Source organism: Dipodomys ordii, unplaced genomic scaffold (assembly GCF_000151885.1).
Source record: "Dipodomys ordii isolate 6190 unplaced genomic scaffold, Dord_2.0 Scaffold33, whole genome shotgun sequence".
Taxonomy (NCBI): Eukaryota; Metazoa; Chordata; class Mammalia; order Rodentia; family Heteromyidae; genus Dipodomys; species Dipodomys ordii.
The window spans coordinates 11,379,563-11,402,207 of NW_012267249.1; the positions used below are offsets into that span (position 1 = coordinate 11,379,563).

At 33.4% G+C, this 22,645-nt stretch overlaps 1 protein-coding gene across 1 annotated transcript in view; it reads left to right on the forward strand.

Annotated features, from left to right (window-relative positions):
- Positions 1 to 1,590: 1,590 nt before the first annotated feature.
- LOC105986067 (serine/threonine-protein kinase TNNI3K-like) overlaps positions 1,591 to 22,645 on the forward strand; it is a 270,376-nt gene continuing 249,321 nt past the window's right edge. Inside the window, 4 exon segments of the mRNA XM_013016804.1 lie at positions 1,591 to 1,630; positions 2,194 to 2,302; positions 13,553 to 13,623; positions 15,688 to 15,785. Coding sequence (XP_012872258.1) covers positions 1,591 to 1,630; positions 2,194 to 2,302; positions 13,553 to 13,623; positions 15,688 to 15,785 — 318 coding nt within the window.

The following is a 22,645-nucleotide window of genomic DNA, read 5'->3' on the forward strand; positions in this document are numbered from 1 at the left end:
GCCTTGATCTGAAAAGCTGAGGGATAGTGCCCAGGCCCAGAGTTCAAGCCCCAAACCGCCAAAAAAAAAAAAAAAATTGGCTATTCTCAGGAGGCTGATAGCCCTGTTCCTATGCCTAGATAGACAAAGTAATGTGCATCTCTCACCTAAGGTATGCAGAAAGGGCAAACAGGAGTACTGCAGTTATAGCTGGCCTACTCAAAACCATAAGGCATTATTTTGTGCACCAAACATATAAGTAAACAAAAATGGGCTGGAGGGAGATGTGGCTAAGTGATAGAACACCTACATAGCAAGCATCAAGCCCTGAGTTCTAACTTAAACACCACAAATAGATAAAATAAAAATAAATAAAAAAATCTTGACAGACATGCACCAATAAGAAGAGACAAGGAAATAAATGTAGCCAAGCAAAGACAGAGATGTCTATGATGTCAAATAGCTTTTTTTTTTTCCAGCTATAGCTTACCATCATGGAAGACAATCCATATGAAATTGGATCTCTTTTGCTGAGAAGGGATCAGAAATCTTGGAATGTGTCTTGTTTTTAATTTAAAAAGAGAGTTATTAAAATATTGAAATTGTAGTAAATACAAAATCCATACTTACTTACATTAAAGGTATGTCTTCTGGAAGTGAATATCAAGATTGAAATCTATACCTCCTAGAAATAATAGAATATTTAGAAAGAATGTGCAACTAAGTATCTGATAATTTCTTTGCTGCTTTTTTTCATTTATTGTACATCATATACATGTTCACTTATGTCAAGCCACTCTAGATCTCATTTTTAACATGAGAGTAATCTCAACCTTACAAAAGGGAATGAGATAATCAAGACAAACAGATGTAAAGCTCTGAGGCTAATGTCTAGAATATGGCAAAATTCAATCTTTTTTATCCTCAATGTTTTTTATTAATATTGTTTTCTAAGTTGCCATTTGTAAAACCCACTATTTAGGTTCTTATTTATGAATCTTATGGTCAGAAAAATCACCTAGGATAATCATAGATTTTTTTTTACAACATAGACTATATATCATTAAGAATTTGTTGCTACGAATAATAGTTTTATAGCTCTTACACGGGCAAATGTTTTTACTCATCCCTTTAGTTATACCCTATATGATATGGGTTTCTGGCATTTATTTGTATAGACAGATTCTATAAGTACTCATTCTTTTGCAAATGCTTTTATTTTAGCTGAGGAAAAAAGTTCCTGAAAGAAAATATAAGTAATTTCAACAGCTTTTAGAGAAGCTTGTGTATCTCTACATGATCTATTAAACAAAGGCCCATGAAAATACATCTGAGTAGGTAATCAATTGATGGAAGTAAATCATTTTATTGAAACAGTGCTAGTTATTTTTTTATGCAGCTCTTTACATCAGACTGATGAGGTTCCTTTATGTGCTCACCCTTGAAAGCAGGACTATTCTGTTCTTTGTTATTGTTGCATGACATTCCATTTGGTAGTTGGCTTATTTTTAGCCAGACTATCAAAGTATTTTTCAACTAGTCTGTTACAGTACTTGAAGTTGGAATCTTGTAAAGTGAAGAACTGCATGGGAGGAAAGGAAAAATCTACAAATGGGAAATTACAAATCTAGACCAACCCAAACTTGCACTGGTAATTATTCTTACTTCCTTAAATGTTGTTTGCTTTACTTGTAGTGAAAAAATAACTAATAATTCACTGTGTATGTAGTTTAAGAAATATTGTAGAGCTTATCTGAACCCAATTTTCTCTGAAAGATTTTTATAACATATACTATATCATACAAAATATTGTTTTAATTCCTTGGCAAAGTGTTATAGAAAAACTTGGAGTACTGCTGAATATAGACATTTTAGAATTGAATCTTAAGTATCTATCTAGCATTTACAACCTAAAACACTGTCTAGCAATTAGAGATTGCTGTAATTAAAATACAATAAAATCAAATGAAATAAGTCAAATATATTCTTCTATGTAAATATATTTTACAATGTCAAATGGGTTCTTAATTACTACAATTCATATGATTGCATTTTAAAGATAAACATCTGTATTTAAACCCACAATCAGTAATTTAAATTAAGTATTGTAGAATCTGGAATAAAAAACAGTTTTGATTACTTGAATGTTGTTATCTATGTCTACATTTTACATAATACAACTCTGAATCAATTCCATTTGTTTTTCTTTGCTAGATGAGTGGAAGAAGAAAGTCAGTGAATCTTACATTATTATAATAGAAAGATTACAAGATGACCTGCAGATCAAGGAAAAAGAATTAACAGAACTACGGCATGTATTTGGGTAAATTTGACAAAATTATTCATTCTACATAAATCTTCATCATCCATCTTGTTTTCAACCTCTGTGTATGTGTAGATAGATGTCGATAACACCTTGGATATAACTAGTCATAATCCAAGTCTTAGAATGTCAATTTGTTGCTTCTTCTTCACTCACATAGCTCTCAAAATGAAATAGCTCACATTCTTAAAATGTGACTTGCATATTTTCTCACTAAAGGAAGAACAGAACCTATGGGATAGACTTTGAATGCAAGCTGTCATTGCTGTTCATAATCTTCTGTGAATTAGATCATTTTTTATAATTATTTATAATTATTTTTTCATTATTTATCATTATTTTTATAATTATTAAGTAGCATACATAATTGAGGTAGCATATTGACCATATTATTCTCTTTAGACAATGAGAATAAGTCCAGTTTTAACAGATCCTCTGGTCCTGTCACCTTGAGAGGCTACCCTTAATGGAACACTCATTCTACACCTGAATAATCCTGTAGCAACATGTAATATTGGCTTCAGGCTTTTAGTGGGATTTGTTTTATAATAACAAGAGAAAAATGATCTAGGACAGTGTTACAACTTCTGAAGATACAAAATGTGCAGAAAAAAGGTCCAGGAGACATGTTCTTTCAGTTTTTAGCAAGGATGAAAAAGGAGCTAAGACAGTGGTTGGGAAGGTGGCTCAGAGGTAGAGCGCTTGCCTTGCATGCATGAGGCTCTGGGTTCCATTCCTCAGCACCACATAAGCAGAAAAAGCTGCAAGTGACACTATGGCTCAAGCGCTAGAGTGCTATGCTTGAGCTGAAGAACTCAAGGATATAGTACCCAGGCCCAGAGTTCAGGCCCCACAAAAGACAAAAACAAACACACACGAAGGGGGTAAGGCTGATGCCTGGAATCTTTTTGTTTGTTTTGTTTATTTAGCCAAGAGGTTTTGCCCTTTAGCAATAATTTTGTTCTGTTTTCTGATTTCACATATTTGTTCTCTTGGATATCCTTCCTTTCCAAGGGAAAGGGGGCTTAGGGGAGAGAGTAAATTTCTAACAGCAGGAGGGACTGAGGCCAGACAATAGGAGGAACTTTTTGCAAGTGAATAGCAACTCAGATACCACAGTTATGTTATTCATGTAACACACTCATAGCACAAAAGTCCTTCTAGTTTATATGGAAGAAACAAATGTTAACTAATATACAAACCACATATTTACCAAATAAATTTTAGATATAGTCAATGTAAAAATTTCACATAATTAGCAAATAAAATTATCTCACAATTCTATAGTTTATTTGAAATATATCAGTAGAACTAATAAGACCTTCATAAGTATTCATTTATATTTCAGAAATACTTAAGTTTGTCCATTTGTCCACAAATGGCACTAAAATTAGGGATGAGATACTAGTAGAATAACATTTTTTTTCAAATGACACATTATACTTGATTCAGGTAAATATTTAAAATTTCTATAGAATTGTGACTATAGATATATACTTGTATATTTGTTTTGTTGGAAAATTATTATAAATATAGAAGTTAAACACAAGTCATAAAACTATTAGTGGGTCAAATAAATATGCTGAATGAAATGGGATTACATTTTTTTTAAATCATCAATTTTATAAAGTCAAAGCATCATTTATGTACTATTATTTTTAATTTAGAAAGTTTGTGGCAGATATTTCAAGCTATGTTAAACTAGTCATATACTTTCAAGGATTAAGCTTAAAAATTGACTTGAGATAGATGTTTTTCTCTGACCTCATAAACTACCAGCTATTTTGCTGTACTAGGAATTGAACATAGGGCCTCATACATGTTAAACAAGAGCTCTTGAGACATATCCCCCGTCTTTTCTTTCCTTTCTTCCTTCCTTCTTTCTTTCTTTCTTCTTTTCTTTCTTCCTCTTTCTTTTAAATTTGAGACAGCATCACTTATTTTTTTCCTTCACTGGCCTCAAACTTGCAGCCATCCTGCTTTCTCCTTCTGAAAAGATGGTTAGGCATACCCCACTACACTTGGCTACCAGAAGTTTTCTGTGTTTGTTTGTTGTTGTTATTATAATTCACCTTTTTTCTGTAATTATCTTATATTAGTTATACCTTGGTAGTATGGGTTCATTGGTAGATTTCCATACATGTTTAAACTGAATTCCAATCTATCTCCTTCATTCTATCACTCCCCTTCCCACTCCCCTATTAAGCATGTCTTACAGGCATCCTTTTCCCATTTTCATATTTATTAATAATATATTTTAACACAATTCAACCTCTCTTTTCCTCCCCACTACTAAGCCCTTCTCAGTAGACAGCACTCATTGAACAGAAGCATTTCTCTTTCCTTGCCTACCAAAGGTTTTAACAATGCTATTCTAGTGGATTTTTTTCTTACGTATTTAGTAAATGCACCAATGTGAACATTTTGGATAATGGAAGTGAGAGGTAGAAATCAATGTTATAGAACTTACTGTCACAATTTTGAGGTCCAGCTATATTCAAGCTATTGTTCTACATCATATGTAGAACAATAATTTAATCTTAATTTAACCTAATTTAATCTTAACAATGATAATATTTGGTGAATAACATTAATTGTGGTAGATAATAAGCTAAAAAATGTGAGCTGTCAAGACCACATAGTCAGTAAATACTAGAATGTGATTTGTAAGATCTGTCTCATTCCAGAGAGAGAGCACTTCTTGGTCAATTTAATGAAGTAGAGAATCTAATATATAAATAAACTCAGAAGTAGACAATCTATTACAGGTGCTAATTGTAAGAACAAAACACAATTGTTTTCTTTTCTTTTTTTTTCTTTTTGTTGGTTGAGGGGCTTGAACTCTGAGCATGGGCATTATCCCTGAGCTCTTCAGTTCAAGGCTAGTGCTCTACACTTGAGCCACAGAGCCACTTCCATTTTTATGGTGGTTTATTGGAGATACGAGTCTCAGGGATGATCCTGCCCTGGCTGGCTTTGAACCATGATCCTCAGATCTCAGCCTCCAGAGTAGCTATGAGTACAGGCATGACATACCAATACCAGCTAGCACAATGGTTTTCAAATACAGAAAGGAAGGAGATGTGTGTCATGATCTATTCATTGATTTTCAAAAACAGAAGAGAAACCATGTGAGAATGGATGGGTATCAGTGAGAAAGTGTAGGAGAAGTAAAAAAACAGTATCCACAAAATTATATGCATTGGATTCTTGGATAAGAAAGTTCTATTTGAGTGTTTTGGAGGAATATGAATGTGAACATGGTTTTTAATTCATATGAGATGTGTGTAGGTGTATCCTTAGGTATGCCTGTTAGATAAATTAAACCTCATTTGCATCTACGAATGAAGTAACATATATCTACTTTTCATGATTGTTGCAAAATAATGTAAAAAATGCTGAGTATAGGGTCTAAATCATAATGGGGTTTGGGTAATTGGACATTTCTATTTTTTAATTGTTTTATTTTTTATTTTTGCTGGTCCTGGGCCTTGAACTCTGGGCCTGGGCACCATCCCTGAGCTCCTTTTTGCTCAAGGTTGCTAGCACTCTATCTCTTGAGCTACAATGCTGCTTCCAGCTTTTTCTGTGATTAATTGGATATAAAAGTCTCATGGACTTTCCTGCCCAGGCTGGCTTTGAACCACAATCCTCAGATCTCACCCTCTGAGCAGGGATTTTTTTTTTTTTGACTGACTGGGTAAATGAAGACAACATGAAAGAAAGAGGACTATATTATTGATTATGCATTATAAATACTTTACTACAATTTGGAAAGTGAAAAGGTAGGATAAAATTGTCATCTAAAGAAAATATTTTCGAAAAGCTGGGAGCCAGTGGCTCACACCTGTAATCCTAGCTACTCAGGAGGCTGAGATCTGAGGATCATGGTTCAAAGCCAGCCCGGGCAAGCAAGTCTGTGAGACTCTCATCTCCAATAAACCACCAGAAAATCAGAAGTTGTGCTGTGGCTCAAGTGGTAGAGCACTCACCTTGAGCTGAAGAGTGCAGGGACAGCACCCAAGCCCAGAGTTCAAGCCCCACGACCAACCAAAAAGAGAAAAAAGAAAATATTTTTGAAATTAGAAATATAGAATGTTCGCTAGCCTTGAGCTGAAGAGCTGAGGGACAGCACCCAGGCCCAGAGTTCAGGCCCCATGACTGGACCTCCCCACCCCAAAAAAAAAAAAAAAAGAAGTGTCTTGTTACCTGGAAGTGAGGACAGTGATGCTAAAGTACAGGTTCTCACAATCAAGAGGCCTACTTCTCAGGTGTTCCCGATATTTCCTGTTAAAGTAGACTGTGGCACTTATATACCCCATGTTTCCATGTCATATGAAAATGGATCCGAATTTGTCACGTTATCTTCTAACTCTGAATTTTTAACATGCTCCTCAGGAATACGTAGATTTCTAGTTGTTTGAAAACTGTGCTTCTATCAAGATATCCAAGTTGCATCAGAGAGTTTTGCTTGAAGTGATATTGGTTAGGAGATGAAGACATAATCATTGCAAGTAAATAACTGATATGTATGTCAAGAGAACAAAATGAAAATACAGTATTATATTTTTGAGTCCTGCAATGCAGGTAGCACCATCTGAAAATAAAGTAATTTATCTCTGTGTTAGTGTTCTAGGAAATTTCTTTTTTGTGGGGTGGAGGGGGCTTAAAATGACAAGGAAAAATAGTGTGTTAAGAATATAAATTATCTTACTAATTGGTCCGAAGTTTTAAGTTTAGATTAGAGATTATGCAATAACATTTGAGTATCTAGGTGATGAGTAAATATTAGAATCTCCTTTCATCTTTAATCATGGCTCATAATAATTCAGAATATTGCTATGATAAAGAATAGTGTTATGCTTCCTGACATGAGCCTTTATCTAAAAATGCAGATAAAGAATTTTATACAAATTCCAAAAAGATGTATGTAAAGTTTAAGTCACGTGTGGAGGATCTATGATGTTAACCCAGGTTTGTGTATGTGGTTATGTTCATTCACTGATAAATTTATTTATATTTTTAATAGAAATTCCATTCTCTAGTGGAGACTGTGGATAACATAATATACCATTGCTCTATCAATGGCAAATAACAATTCCCTTGCATATATTTTTTTCAAAATATAGTAAGGAACAATGTAGTTCTAAACAACTCAGACAAAATCTCCTTTACTATTATCTTGCTTATGCCAATTTATAGCAGCTTTGGATGAGAGTTTGATGTGGGCACAGAAGGGAGTGGAAATGAACTGTTCTTTCCTCTATGCATTCACTCATAACTTTAAAAAATGTTAATGTAATGATCAGGAAGCAGGAAAAAATGAAAAAGAGAAAGAAGGAAAAGGAAACAAAGATATGATATTCTGAAGTACCATTTTCTGAGTATTTCCTGCTTTGTGCCACCTCTGGTCTTTGTCAATATACTAGTACTTACTAGATGATATCTTTATCCATTTACAGGTCTGTCTCTGCAACAGGGTATATTCACTAAAGACCTTTATTTGTCTTGATTTCTTTATATTTGTTTATATACTCATTTGTGATACTATTTGTATAGCATTTAAAATGGAAACAAAACAACTATGTAATGCTTACTATGCAGAATTCATGTTACTAAGTTGTTTTATATGTGTTAGATACCAGAATCAAAACATGCATATGAAATGTTTTAGCATAAAGTCTGGCACACAGCAAATGCACAGTTATAAACTGCTGTCCTCTGACATAGGAATTGCAATTGCCATTTTGTACCTGAAGGAAATGAGACTAAGCAAATTAAACTGGCTTGAACAAGCCTACACAATCTCTATAGTTGAGCCATATTTCCATCTGTCTTTTTTATTTCCCACTGCATGATGTTCATGAACTTGATGATCAAGCTCAGAAATAGAAATAGATCAAAATTATCTTTGAATTCCTCTCATTTTCCTTATGGTATTCCACAATTTTTCTATATGCTGTGCATTCGAATTTTACTAAGGAATGGGATGAAATAATATTTCCTAAGATGTCCGCCTCTGGCAACGCCTGTTAAATCTCCATATATTTTTGAAACCATCATAGTTCGTCACATGCTGCTTTCAGAAAGTTTGCATTTAAATTATTTTGTTCCAATATATTTTAAATAATAAGATAGTTTAGAACTATGTCAAATTTATTGACAAGCTTCCTTTTTATTATTTTAATTCTTCAGATGAAATGTGAAACTCTCCCAAGCGATTTCAGATGTGTCATCATTTTCTTGTTCCATGACTTAAATGTTGGTCTAAAACTAATCATTTTTTTCATATGTGTTGACATTGGATATATATATATATATATATATATATATATATATATATATATATATATACACACACACACATTGGTCAGTAATAATGTTGCCTTTTGAAGTTGTTTCATGAATGCACTGTTTCATGGGAAAGTATTCACAATAAGTGTGGGGAATATATATATATATATATATATATATTTGCTGATTTGATATGTGAGATACTGAAAAAATGTTTCAGTATATTTCTTGGTAATAATACATTTTGTGAGTACATCTGATTATTCTGTTTCTATTGTTTTGTGGGAAACTCTAAAAAAATTATCAGTTATTTGAATTCTACTTTTCTTGGATATTTCATACATTTCAGCCAATGAACTAATAGTAGGAATATTTGAGATTCTATATATTTTATACAGTAAGGCATTATTTTTCAGCCAGCTGTTCAAATGTACATTGCAATAATTCTCATGTCAAATGTCTTTTGAAAAGATGAGGTAATGGGGAAGAAGTTTAATTGGATCACAAAACTGCATACATTTCTGGGTAAAAGGTGAAGGCTAAGAAAACGAGTTCATTATGCTACAAGAAAGAAAGTAACCTTTGGATACAAAACTACAATTTTTAATCATTAAGGACAGAATTTATGTTAGAAATATATTCAAAATAGTTATTTCATTTTAATTAAGAATTTCTTCTATGCCCCAGCAAGCACTATGAACTCATTAGGATATGTTAAGTTAGTGTATGGCATGGCAGGTAATAAAAAATGTAAGGAGAAATTAAAAAATAAATTGAGTCTAGGTTATTAGAATTCAGAAGTGATGTTCAATTGGGAGTGAATTTATATACACCCCTATTTTTCTACTGAAAAGAAAATGAAATTTCTTTTCTAGAAATGATTGCTTTGAAACCTGGAATAATTTAATTACATTTATCAAAACAGGAACATTTGACTAGAATTTGATGAGATCTGAGATTTAAATTTAGGAAGTAACTTATTAAAATTTTACATTCTAGTTAATAAAGTTATAAAGCAAAAATTGGTGGTACTAAAATCAGACTTGATTTATAAATATTTTTAAAGTGTATTGTCTGTTGACTTATCTTGTTGACATTACTAAAATTTGCATAATTTCATGGGGACCAAATTCAAGTAGAGAATAAAACCATCAAGCAGCAGGTCAATTTTAAGCAGGGTGTTGTGGTACTTTATATTTTATAGATGGATCAAGTCTAGTTCCTAATGATTCTTTGTCTTGTTTATGTAAACAATGGACATTCATTTAATGGGGCATTGTAACAAAGACATGGACTTTAGCACCTTAGATTTCTTATTCATTCAGTGTATTTGTTTGCAAATCTCATAGTGTTATTTATTGGATGCTACAAATGTTGTCTAATTCTGTCTAATATACATGTATTCCAAGAACTAATGCATTTAAAGGATCTGGAAAGTTGTGAGTAATGTATTTAGGAGGCTTGAAAACAGTCTGACTTGAGCATTATGGGTTGAGATGGACAAATTAGTGGGTGATTAATAAGTGATATAAGAGACATTAAGGATAGACATAGACATAGACGTAGAGTTAGATCGTGGAATAAAAGTAATTCCATTCACTTTCTCCTGTAAAGTAATTTTTATATCACCCTCTTTTCATCTCCACTCTGGATTTTGTGTTCTTTGAATATCTCTAGGGTTGAATTTACTTATGAATCTATTATTGCTTTACAGAACTGTTTCCAGTAGTTGTTTCCAAATTACTGTCAAGTCCTAGGTGTTGTAATAGTGAACTTGCTATCTCTATTTTACACATATGCAATCAAGGTCAAAGCTATTTTTAAAATGCATGGCTCATTGTAGGCTTAGGATATTTTTTATTATAGAATTATGAAAATTAAGACAAATTTCAAACTGTCAGATGTGAAGACTCAAAAAGGATGAAACTGGCTTGAAAACCATGCTAACATTCTCTCACACCTATTTTCAAAGAAAGTTTTATATTTACAGCAACTTCACTAATAATAGCAATAAGAATACAATAACAATTTTTGATCACATATTATGTACTAGGTTATGCAAAAGTAATTAACCTTTATTTCTCACAATACACTATTATTTTATATAAATGTTACCCATTTTATAGCTGAAGAAATTGAAGGTTTTTTAAAAGATAAATTAACTTACTAAGTTGAAAAAGAAAAACTAATTAAAAGGCAGAATCAAAATGTAAATCCCAAAGTAACCATGAAAACTAAGCTTTAAAGGATTGCCTGTACTACTGAGGTGCTTTTTGTTTGTTTTTCTCCCACTTTGAAAACATCAAGCCATAACATGTATTGGAAAAACATTTTCAAGACATTTGTTGTTGTAGTTATTTGTTATTACACAGGATTTCCAGAGCACTTTCTTCTTTTAGTATTTGCCATTTGCCCTGTTTTTCTCTTAGGCTGCTGCAGGTTGGTTATAATAGTTCTTCACATTGAAAGGTCTCCTTCTTCTCCATCCTAACATTTTGTTTTCTGTCTTGAGATTCATATATATATATATATATATATATATATATATATATATATATATAAAAAATTTCATTGGTTGTATAATAGAAGGACCAAAGAGAAATGCCAAAGCAGCTCAGTTGCTGATTCTTCCCCTTTTCATGTTTGGACACCGATTTCATACACATGTTGAGTAAAAGTCTCCATAGCATAAAAGAGCAGAGTCCAGTTCGACAGAAGAGTAGGGTTATTCAAAGTCATAACCACAGGCCTTATCGGTGAACTGAGTTTAGTTCTAATGTGGGCAACATAGAGGACTTTGTTTAGTATAGTAATATTCTCCATGTCTATGAAAACAAACCTTAGAGTTTTCCATTGCTCTGTGGCTCTTCAATGTGCCTAGATTTAGTTTTAGTTTAGTTTTGTTTTGTTTTTTTCTTTTTATCAGAACCCTGGAAATTAGCACTTTTTCTTTTACTATTTTAAAATTCCAAAAGCTTTTGAGGTTCTTCACTGGATGCCTTGATGCTAATGTTCTGAATTTAGGGAACCTTTCAAGTATAAGTACTTACAAATGGTGTGACTCCTGGCTCATGTACCAAAGACTGTGCTATAACTCTCTAAACCTGCTGAGATTTAAATAGGCAGGAGACAACTGGAAATTGACCCTGGAGGCCACTGATAAGATCACAATCCTACTGAAAAATGTGCTGGAAGTACCAAAGACCTCAAGAGGTCAAGAATTTTTGCTTTACATTCCTTGTGAAAAGCTACCTGGGGCTCTCCTGGTCCCTCCTGGGGCGATCATCTTTGTTCAGACAAAGGGAAGGATTCATTACACCAATCATTCCTCTTCTCACCTGCATCTGTTTCACAGTGGCTAACCAGTGTTCAGACTTTTCTTTATCTGTACAATCTAACCCAATAAAAGTATAAGAAAAAGTTTGCTGCTGGCAGAAATTGCAATATATTTGGATCTTATTTCTTTCTGCAATTTCTTAGCAAATGAAATTTACATTCTCTTTCAATCTTTCTTTTTCTTTATCCCTTCCTTTTAAGGTTTTACTAATATGTCTACAAATATAATGTCAAAATTTGGTTGTTAGAGAAGTGAGTTTACTTTCAGATGTCTGTGTTTTCCTTTTTATACAGAATTGTTTTATTATCCAGATACTTTGGAAAATTCAAATCATATTTAGAACACAGATGTGTGCTGGAGTCTTTAAACCTGACCTCTTGAAATTTTAATATCAATTTACTCAATTTTAATTCATTATACTGTTACAAGGTGAATCATCGTAGAAGCCACATTTTAGAATATGGAATATTGGAGTCTTTATTATACAATTAGCAAGCTACAGGCAGCCATTTGTTACAAAGGCCTACAGCCCCTAAATACACATAACACAGCTATGAAACAGGCTAGAGAGAAGGAAAAAACAAAAACAACACCAACAAAGCCAGTTCAGCTCTGCTGGAGAGCTGAATTGGGACGCCATGATGATTAGAAATGTACCCCGAGACAGGACACAGGAGATGATCATGGAGACACACGTGTCATGGCGTAATGGAGGCTGGGCTGGTCCAGGCCTAAATAACAGGGGACAGATCCACAGGAAATTCCCAGTCCTAAGCACTGAACTGACAGATTCAGTAACCTATCAGCCAAGTGACCACCCCTGTCTCCAGGGTTCCTGTCATGCCCTGGCATGCCCTGGCAGATGTTGGACAGGGGCATTTCCCTCCCCCAGACCCTACCATCCAGCATGTGGCCAATATGACACTGGCCAGACCTGACCTACTTACTTCAATATGAAATGATTCAAAATGCATTTCTAGGAACTAAGGAATTGTAGCTGGGCGCTGGTGTCTACTGTAATTCTAGCTACTCAGGGGGCTGAGATCTGAGGATCCTGTTTTGAAGCCAGACCAGGCAGGAAAGTTCCTGAGACTCTTATCTCCAGTTAACCACCAGAAAACCAGAAGTGGTGCTGTGGCTCAAGTAATAGAGTGCTGTCCTTGAGCTGAAGAGTTGAAGACCAGCACCCAGACCCAGAGTTCAACCCCACGACTGCCAAAAAAAAAAAAAAAGAAATTGTAAGGAGATGTATTAAATTTGTAATAACAAGAATCATATGTATGTATTATTTTTTTAAAATTTTTTTTCAATTGTGGACTTGAACTAGGAACTGTACCTGAGTTCTTTTGCTCAAGGCTAGCGTTCTACCACTTTTGAGCCATAACACCACTTCTGGTTTTCTGGTGGTTACTTAGAGAAAAGAGTTAAGTGGAGGCCAACATCACATGGACTTTTCTGCCCAGGCTGGCTTTGAACCTCAATCCTTAGATTCCAGCCTCCTCAGTATCTAAGATTACTGATGTGAGCCACTAGCACCTGACTCCTTTTTATAATTCTTAAATGAAGCATAATGTACTTAAAAGACAAATTTTGTGATCATGTGTAACATGTTTTTCCAGCTCTGAGGATGCCTTCAATAAAGTCAACTTGAATTATCGCACTGAAAATGGATTAACTCTCTTTTGTGGAGGTATGTGAAACTTGAAACCTTTTTACTGTGTGTGTGTGTGTGTCTGTCTGTCTGTCTGTCTGTCTGTGTCTCTCTGTGTCTCTGTGTGTCTGTGTGGATGATCAGTGATTTGAGCTACTTACATGTCTATAAGGAAATGCTATTCATACTCAATTTTCTGTTCTTCTTTGCCTTGACCAAACTGATAAACTTCACTGAAAGCATTAACTATGAGGAAGATATTCCATTTAACTTGGCTCTCAATTTGTTTCCTTTTGTTCCTCCTCTAAAACAAGTCACTTAGTTCCTTGTAAATCAGAAAGCTTTTTTCTGTATCTGGCATGCCAGTAAGGAATAGGTTAAATTCAGAAGCATTTAAAGCACTGTCAAAATATCACCAAGCAGTTCTTAAGAAGAAGCAGTAAGAAGTAATAAGAAAAATAATAAACACCAAATATATAGTCTGAAAGTTGAGATCAAAATGATGATTATGAGTTTAACTTGCCTTGAATTTTGATTTATCACAAGTGCCTTGAATAGCTTCTAACCTATTACCTATTTATTAAATTAGCAAGTGAATACAGTATTTTATTAATCAAGCTGATTTCAGCTTTAAAATTTTTTAATAGATCTGTAATGATTACCAGCTCTCATCATGTTCCTTCTGTTGTATGTGAACTTGATTGGTGAGAAACAGAGAAGCCACATTTTGTGAGGTCGAATTGGGAGTCTTTATTGGAGAGTCGGCGACTGCAGGTGGATTCTTGTCACAAAGACTTGCAGCCACCTTAGCACAGTTGGAAAACTGAGTCCTGAGAAGAAAGGAAAGAAAGGGCAGTAAAACAATACCAACAAACCAGATCAACACCAATGGAGAGCTGAATTGAGACACCATGTGGCAGGAGGAGAGCTAGGAGACATGAAGCATGGTATAATCTGGATTGAGCTGATCAAGGCCGAAGTAGAGTCCTGGTGAGGAGCAGGGTCGCAGAGAGCTTGAGAGCTCATGACCCAAGACTGGTAGGTCAATAATCTATTGTCCAATCCCCACCCCTGCCTCTAGGAATTTAGGCATGCTCATCACCTGGGAGTGGGGGGTGGGATTTCACCTTCCTCCACCATGAAGACAAGATGGCACCAATGAAAACCAATTTGCTACCATACACCACATGTCCAAGATGGCTCCACTTAAACCCAGTATCCTTATTTAACTTCGCCATCCCAAACACATAAAACAACTTGACTTAATAGATTATTCCCATTTAAATCCAACAACTATGTTGTGAACTTTACAACTTGGTGGGAGGGGGGTGTCAGGGGGAAGAAAAGTGGGAGAAAACAAGGGAGGGGGTAACACTGTTTGACAAGGAATGTACATATTACTTTACTTATGTAACTGTAACCCCTCTGTACATGACCTTCACAATAAAATAAAATATTAAGAATAAAAATAAAAACACAACACCTAAACTTAGCCCTCCATAGTCTCTTCATCTAAATAAGTCCACTACTAATAATGCTCGAAGAAAAATCTCTACAACTAGATTTTCATTTGAACTTTTTTACTAATAATTTATTAGAACAAAACAATTCAGATTTTGTTTCAAAACATTAGTCATGAAATAACAAAATATAATAATACAAAGTCACTGAAATATATAGCATTATCAAATTTTTAAATATAATAAGAATGATCATTTTGGGCTGAGAAGTTGGCTCAGTGGTAGAGTGCTTGCCTTGCATGCATGAGGCCCTGAGTTTGATTCCTCAGTACCATATAAGCAGAAAAAAGCCAGAAGTGGCACCGTGGCTCAAGTGGCAGGGCACTAGCCTTGAGCTTAAGAGCTGAGGGACAATGCCCAGGCCCAGTGTTCAGCTCCCATGATCGACAAAAAAAAAAAGTGAACTTTTAAGTATAGTTAGCAATTAATGAAAAAAATCTTACTAATACTCTATGAATGCACAACATCTGGACATATTCTGATTTTCATATGTCCAAATAACATTTATCATTAAGTCCAAGAAAGATTTAAAGGTCACTTAGTTTACTCTCAAAATGATTTAGGCTTTATTTTTCTCTCTAAGACAATAAGTCACATATTCGAAGCCTTATGTTAAAAGGGCTCTGCCCATCCCAGCTGACAAGAAATGGATTTACAGCATTGCACCTGGCAGTTTACAAGGTATGACATTTTTATTCCAATAAGTACTGTTAAAGCCAAGGATGGGGTGTAACCTTAGACTTCCTATTTTGTGAGGTTTCTAGGGAATAAGAAATCAAGGAAAAATTTCGGGATGACCATAGTTATTACATTTTATTGGACAAATATTATCTATATACAAGTCATATAGTACCTTTAAGGTTTTTTTTGTCATTAACTCATTCAATCCTCACAAGAACCCTGGGATTAAATACAGTTTTTACCTTCAAGTTTACATGGTTAGTCAGTGATTACCCATGATGTAAGACCAGGCTGTTTACTTCCTTCACTAGGTTGTATTAGAATAGAATCAAAACTATTTCTTTTTGGAAAATATTCCTTATAAAGAATCTCTAGAGATTTCTTTAGCATCCTCCTTTCACCTTTATTTCTGTTGTTTCCTTTCATTGGACTGCAGTTCTGACCAAATTTCAATGCCAAATGTTAGCATCAAAATTAAAGTAGATCAGATAAAGCTTGGCACCAGTCACTCATGCCTGTAATCCTAGCTACTCAAGAAGCTGAGATCTGAGGATCACAGTTTTAACTCCCATTAATTCTAGGTTTTTTTTAAATATTATTACATGAAACTCATGTATACATGTTATGTTGTCACTAGTGGTTTACATTTTGTTTACATTTGTTTTCATTTTATTCACATTAATATTTCATTTTCATGAGCCACTTGAGAGTAGAATACTGATAGCATGCAGTTTTTTCCTCTAGCTACTTTAAATTTTATTTCCAAAAACAGAAATTAACTTCAATGTAATTAAAAATCATTAAATTTAATATCAATGTGGCATTGCTAACGGTAATGTGACACTACTCATATAGTATCACAAATTCAAAAGATTACTGATTCAAATGTGTTTTATCATTTCCTTCGGGCTTAGAATCTAATCCAGAATTAGTGAAAATAGTCTATAATACATGTTTCTGTAATTTCCTTTCTTCTGATAGAATATCTCATTCTATACTTATACTTCTTGAACTTAATATTTTGATGCTTCCAGTGCAATTATTTATACATATTTCATTGTTTTTTAAATTTATGGAAATTAAAGTTAATCTTGTTCATGATACTCAAAATGAAAATAGTAACTATCACATATTTTAATTGGCCAGCTTCTGAATACTGGACTTTTCAATTAGGTCTGCCTCATTGTTTATAACTTTATTTTTTAACCAGTAGTATTCTCTTCTCTCATTCTTTGCTCTCATTAGTAAGAAAAGAGCAGATGTTTTGCTTTTGTTGTTTTTTTTAAGGATTTGTAACACCATAAGTATAACCCAGTCTAATAATTTTTGTTTCTCTGTGTTTTATGGTTTTAAACAGGCTTTTAATTTATTGGAATATACTATTTGCATAATAAATTTATAATTTTATTCAATTGATAACTTTTGAAAATGTAGAGTCTATTGTCATACAACCATTATCAAAATCATGATTTGGCATTTTTCTAACACACTAAAAATTTCCTTTTTTATTCAGTTAAGTTCCTCCATTCTCTCTTCATATTTCCTTAAGCTTTTGGACTTGAATTACTACTTTAAATACTAGTTCTGTTATATTTACAACTGAATTACCTCAGTGCTTTTATTAAATATGTTTTCAAAATTTCCTGCTTCTTTTTATCTTTATTGACTTTTCATTGTATATTAAGCACATATATTTTGTGTTACTGAAAATATTCATCATGTTATATTCCTTTAAAGGGCACTATGGTGGTCTTTTGGTTTATTTGTTTTGCTTTTATTATTTTGCTTTTGGCATATAATAACATTTTTTTTGCTATACCTGCTTGCTCAAGTTGACCTTGTTTTGATTTCTTTAAAATTAGAATGAGTATATTTTAGTATTTAACCTACCTTCTTGTCATACTTCTTTTTATTAGCATATATTAGTTATCCCAGAAGAGACATTTCACTGTGACATTTTTACTCATGTACACAGTGTATGTAATTAATTTTTACCCTATCACTCTCCCTCTCACCTTTGTAAACTAATTTCAATAGATTTCATTGTTCTATTTCCATAATTCAGATATCTACTTCAAACATATTCATCCTCATTCACCCTTGTTGTTAACCCAACCTTTTCCTGATAGGACTAACTACCTCATTCCCAACACAGCTTCTTGACATAGTTCTGATTCTAGGATGTGTTCCTCATATCTGAGCCTGGCTCTTTCCCTTGTGATGCTTCACCCAAATGTCCAAACTACTCAGTGCTTTCGTCTATTATAGCTATCTGAAACCTCCTAATCTCCTAGTCCTTGTATGTTTTAATAGAGTTTTACTTTATGCTATGTTGCCTAACTCATGCCTATGTAGATTTCTACAATCCTCTTTGTATACAGCTTTATCTTCTCACTTCTCCTGAACTACAAAAAAAGGTTTTGAAATATTGGAGCTCTGTTTTCAATCCTTCACTTTGTAAAAATGCCCGTCTATTTTGTGCTCTGTGTCAGAAAATTCCTTCAAGTGAAAAGTCAGGGTACTCATGGGCTATCCTGGAATCCACTTCTCATCTTTTGATTCTGCCAAAGATCACCACTTTTTGTTCGTGTTCTTAAGTACCTGAGAATAGTAGTGCCATATACTTTATTATGTTTTATAGACTTTACTAAAAAATTCTAGACAAATTGTACAGATTAGCTCTCATTTAGTTTTGTATTTCTTATGGATTGATCCATAAGAAATAAATGCATAATATCACAGCTCTGTTTAAAACTTTGTATTACCACCTATTGTCAATATCATAAAATTCAAATTTCTAAATACAAGATTCAAGTTAACTCATAATTTTGCTCAGGTCATTTTTAGACTCTTTCCTGTTATTATTGTCCTTGCAACCTTCATGGTTTTCAGCTTAGTCAGTTTGAGAATTATATGTTTAAAAATTAATATTTTCCTCTCTTATTAATCTAATTAATCTGGGGATCTAGGATTTTAACAATGAGTGTAGGCAACTTCAACACGAAAAGTCTAAGACTATATACTATAGATCACTGGTCAGGTGTTACAACTCATAATGGGATCAGAAGGACAGCCAAACCCATCTCAACTTAAAGATTTTGAAAAGGCAGACTCTCCTTCTCCCAGACTGTTTCAACCAGTAGTCCATGCTTTCCAGAGCAAATAAATTAAGAAGCTCTATCTGTCTATTTCCCTCTCCTCTCTCTCTCTCTCTGTCTGTTTCTCTGTCTCTCTCTCTCTGTCTCTCTCTCTCTGTGACAGATTTTTGTAGGACCCGGCTCCCATGAGTATGGAGCTGAAAGATGCCTGGTCTTCGGTGTAAAACAATAAATCTAGCAGTATGATTCAGTTTAAGCTCGAACTCTTGAGAACCAAGGAAACTAATGGCACAATAGTCAATTTGACTCCAATGGCCTGAGAACCAGCAATTCCACCAATATGTGTGGACAGATGATGATGTCTCTACTCAAAATAGAAGCAAATTAATCATTCCTCCAGCTTTTTGTTGTGTTTTGACTCTCAGAAGATTTGACAAAGCCTCCTCATATAGGGAAGGGTGATCTTCCTTAGTGTACCAGTGCAAGTCCAAATCTTCAGAAACTTCTTCACAGACATACAGAGAAATATTGTTGGTAATCACTTAGCTCTGTGAAATTGAAATCAACCATCATGAGCAAAATGTTTCCTCCTCCTCTCTTCTTCCTCTCTTCTTTCTCTTTTTTTTTTTAAATTTAATTCCAGATTTTTTTGGTTGTTGCTGTTTTTTTAATCCCCAGCTAAAGTTTAGAGAGCCCTGTTGTAAATGAATTCATTCATTAGGCTAGGTACCTTCATATTTCTCTGATTTTATTCTTGTAGTTTTTTTCTGGTATTTTTTAAATTTCTTAATTCAAAATTAGCAAATGCTTGAAACAAGATGAATAATGCGTTCTCAAATTTTATTTCTGTCTACTTGCATGTTTACATTACCTTACATTACCTTTATCTATCAGACTTGCTAATTTGCATATTTTACTTGATGACTGTGACCTTTGGCCTTTTGGATGAAGCATTTTTCTTTGATTCCTCATTGCGTACCTATCAAAGATTCCCAGTGAGTACTCTTTTGGAAAGTAATATGTTGATATTGATACAAACAACGAATGTAATTTGAGTTCAGTAGCTTGAAAAAAACTTGCCAGTTTAGTAGCACACTACTTGTGTTCATTTCTCACTTTGAGACTTACTAAATGTGTTTCTTTAGGAAAACTAATATTTCTCTTTGCCCCATTTCTCATTCCTGAAATGGAATTATATATCCTGATGGGTGATTTAGATTGTTTTCATGGTTTTTAAATAGTTTTACAAAGAGGTTACATTTAACAAAGCAGTTTATGAATACAATGCATCTTGATCGGTGTCCCTCCATCAACATTTTCACATTCCATTTGACCTATGGCTTCCCTTACTATTTTAAATTTTGTAGTGCATAGAGTGGATTCTTGACTGCATTGTTCCCACCTTCTAAACAAACAAGTTCCATAATTAGGAATATGCCTATCACATGGTATGTTATAAATATTGCTGAACTTCAGCCATTTTAAATAGAAAAAGAAAAATTATCTTCTGAATTACTATATCCTTTTTTATATTCTAAAGAGATGAGCATAAACAATACTAACAGCATCACAATTTATACTTAGTTGAGTTGGCTCCAGTACTTTCTAATCTATCTTATAAAACTTATCTTTAATCTATCTTGTAAAATGAGCACTTTAAAATTAATATATTTGTTCATGAATTATATAGTTGAAAAAGAACAACTGATAAATAGCTCAAGCTAGATTACGCATTTTTAGAATAAATCTCAATTTCAACAAGCTTTATGATAACATCGCAGTCTTTTACCAATTTCATGTATAATTGAACTAAAAATTACTCCTACAAAACTCAACCTGGAGAAAGAAGGTGTCATTTTTGGACACTCCATTCTTGACAACACTTATAATGTTAGTGTGGGCTTGATGAGACCCTCATCTCAAAAAAATTGATTTGGTTGAATTTAACTCGTTAAATTTAACCTTCCTAAATTATCATATATTTAAATATATTAAAACCTAGGGTACAAAAACAAAAAGATCAAGTGTGTTAGGTTAGTTAACACTTGGCCATTTTCCATTTAAACTTCCAATTATTTGTTTATTATAATATGAATACTTCCTAATATTGAAATGCATCACAAAACTTTAATGAAAACATGACACTTGCTAATACAGTTTGGCAGATCTTAAATGACAAATCTAGTCAAAAAGCCTATGCTAGATTATCTAATTTAACTTCACACTTGCCCATCATTCAATCCACATTTAAATCACTTAACAAAATTTCTTTGGTGAATGATAGGTAACATTTTGGTTCATCAACTTTTACTTTAATATTTCATATAATAAATGCAGATGCTGAAGAAATATGGTTATGTGTTCCATTCTGTGATCTCATTACAGTTATTCAGAAGTCAATTCACATATTCATTACAAAGAAGAACAAGGAAGGGGAAAAACTAATTCAATGGTACATCAGCCTGGCTCACTAGAGCTAGTTTCTTTTTCTACAAAACCATGTCTTATGAGAAAACTCTGTTTTTCATTAGTGGCAAGTCATGGCTGGAAACCATTGTATTCTTTTCCTTATTCCAGTTTCCTACTTTACACGTATAGTTAATTGTAAGGTGAGGGTTTTGGTGTTGTTTGGTTTGGACTTTAGTTTTGCCATCTATATAATATTCAGGTCCAGGAGAAGTACTTCATAGTTTCTAAATGCTCCATTTGGGCCAAAGTTTCATTTTATATTGAATAATTCTTTGTTGTGACAATCTGTACTGTGCATTAAAAATGTTTTTCATTATCTCTAGACTTTTTATTTTATAAATGCCTGTAGCCATTGCTCTCACTCCCAGTTTTAACAACCAAACAATCTCTCCTGTCCTTGCCCCTGCAAGACAAAATCATCCCCAATTCATAATCTTTTATTTATTTATGAGATTAAGTGGACATTAACATATACTAGTTTCTTTAAATACAAATTGTCTTTTATTTTAAAAAGTAAAGTTTCTTGATTAAAAGATTATATTGCTCTCAAATAGGAATTGGTTAAAAGAATAAGAAGTTATTTAAGGGCAAAAACTAAACTGAATAAAACATAAAAATGCAGTTTTTATTGGATTATAGGTATGTGTCACCACATCCATTTTAAGATGTATTTGTTCATAAGCCAGGCACTAGTAGGTTACTCCTGTAATCCTAGGTATGCAGATGGCTGAGATATAAAAATTGTAGTCAATTCAAAGCCAGCGTAGGCAGAAAAGGTCATGAGGCTTATTTTTATTTACCTAGCAAAAAGCTGGAGATGGGGGCATGACTGAATTGTTAGAGTGCCAGCTTTGACTGAAAATGCCTAACAAAAGTACAAGGCATTGAATTGAACCAGCACCATCAAAAAGAAAATGATACTTTTTTTAATTTTAATTGGATTTTACTGACTTTTTCTTTCTTTTTTAAAGTTACTAATAGGATTTCCATGATACCTTTCTTATACCCACATTTCTTCTTGGTAAACACATATTTCATTATTTCTAAATTGACAAGTTCTAATGAAATCTCAATATACTGACATTTTCAAAATTTGCACTAAGTATCACCTGTTTTCTTAGAGAATCTTCTCTGACTCTTCTCATGTCTGGGTTAGATATTTCTCTATTGTACTCTTTTAGAATCCAATACTTACATTACCAGACTGAATATAATATTGTACTTTTTATTCCCTAGTTACATTTCTGTATCCCATTAAGATTAAGGATCACAGTCTCACATAGCCAGACATGA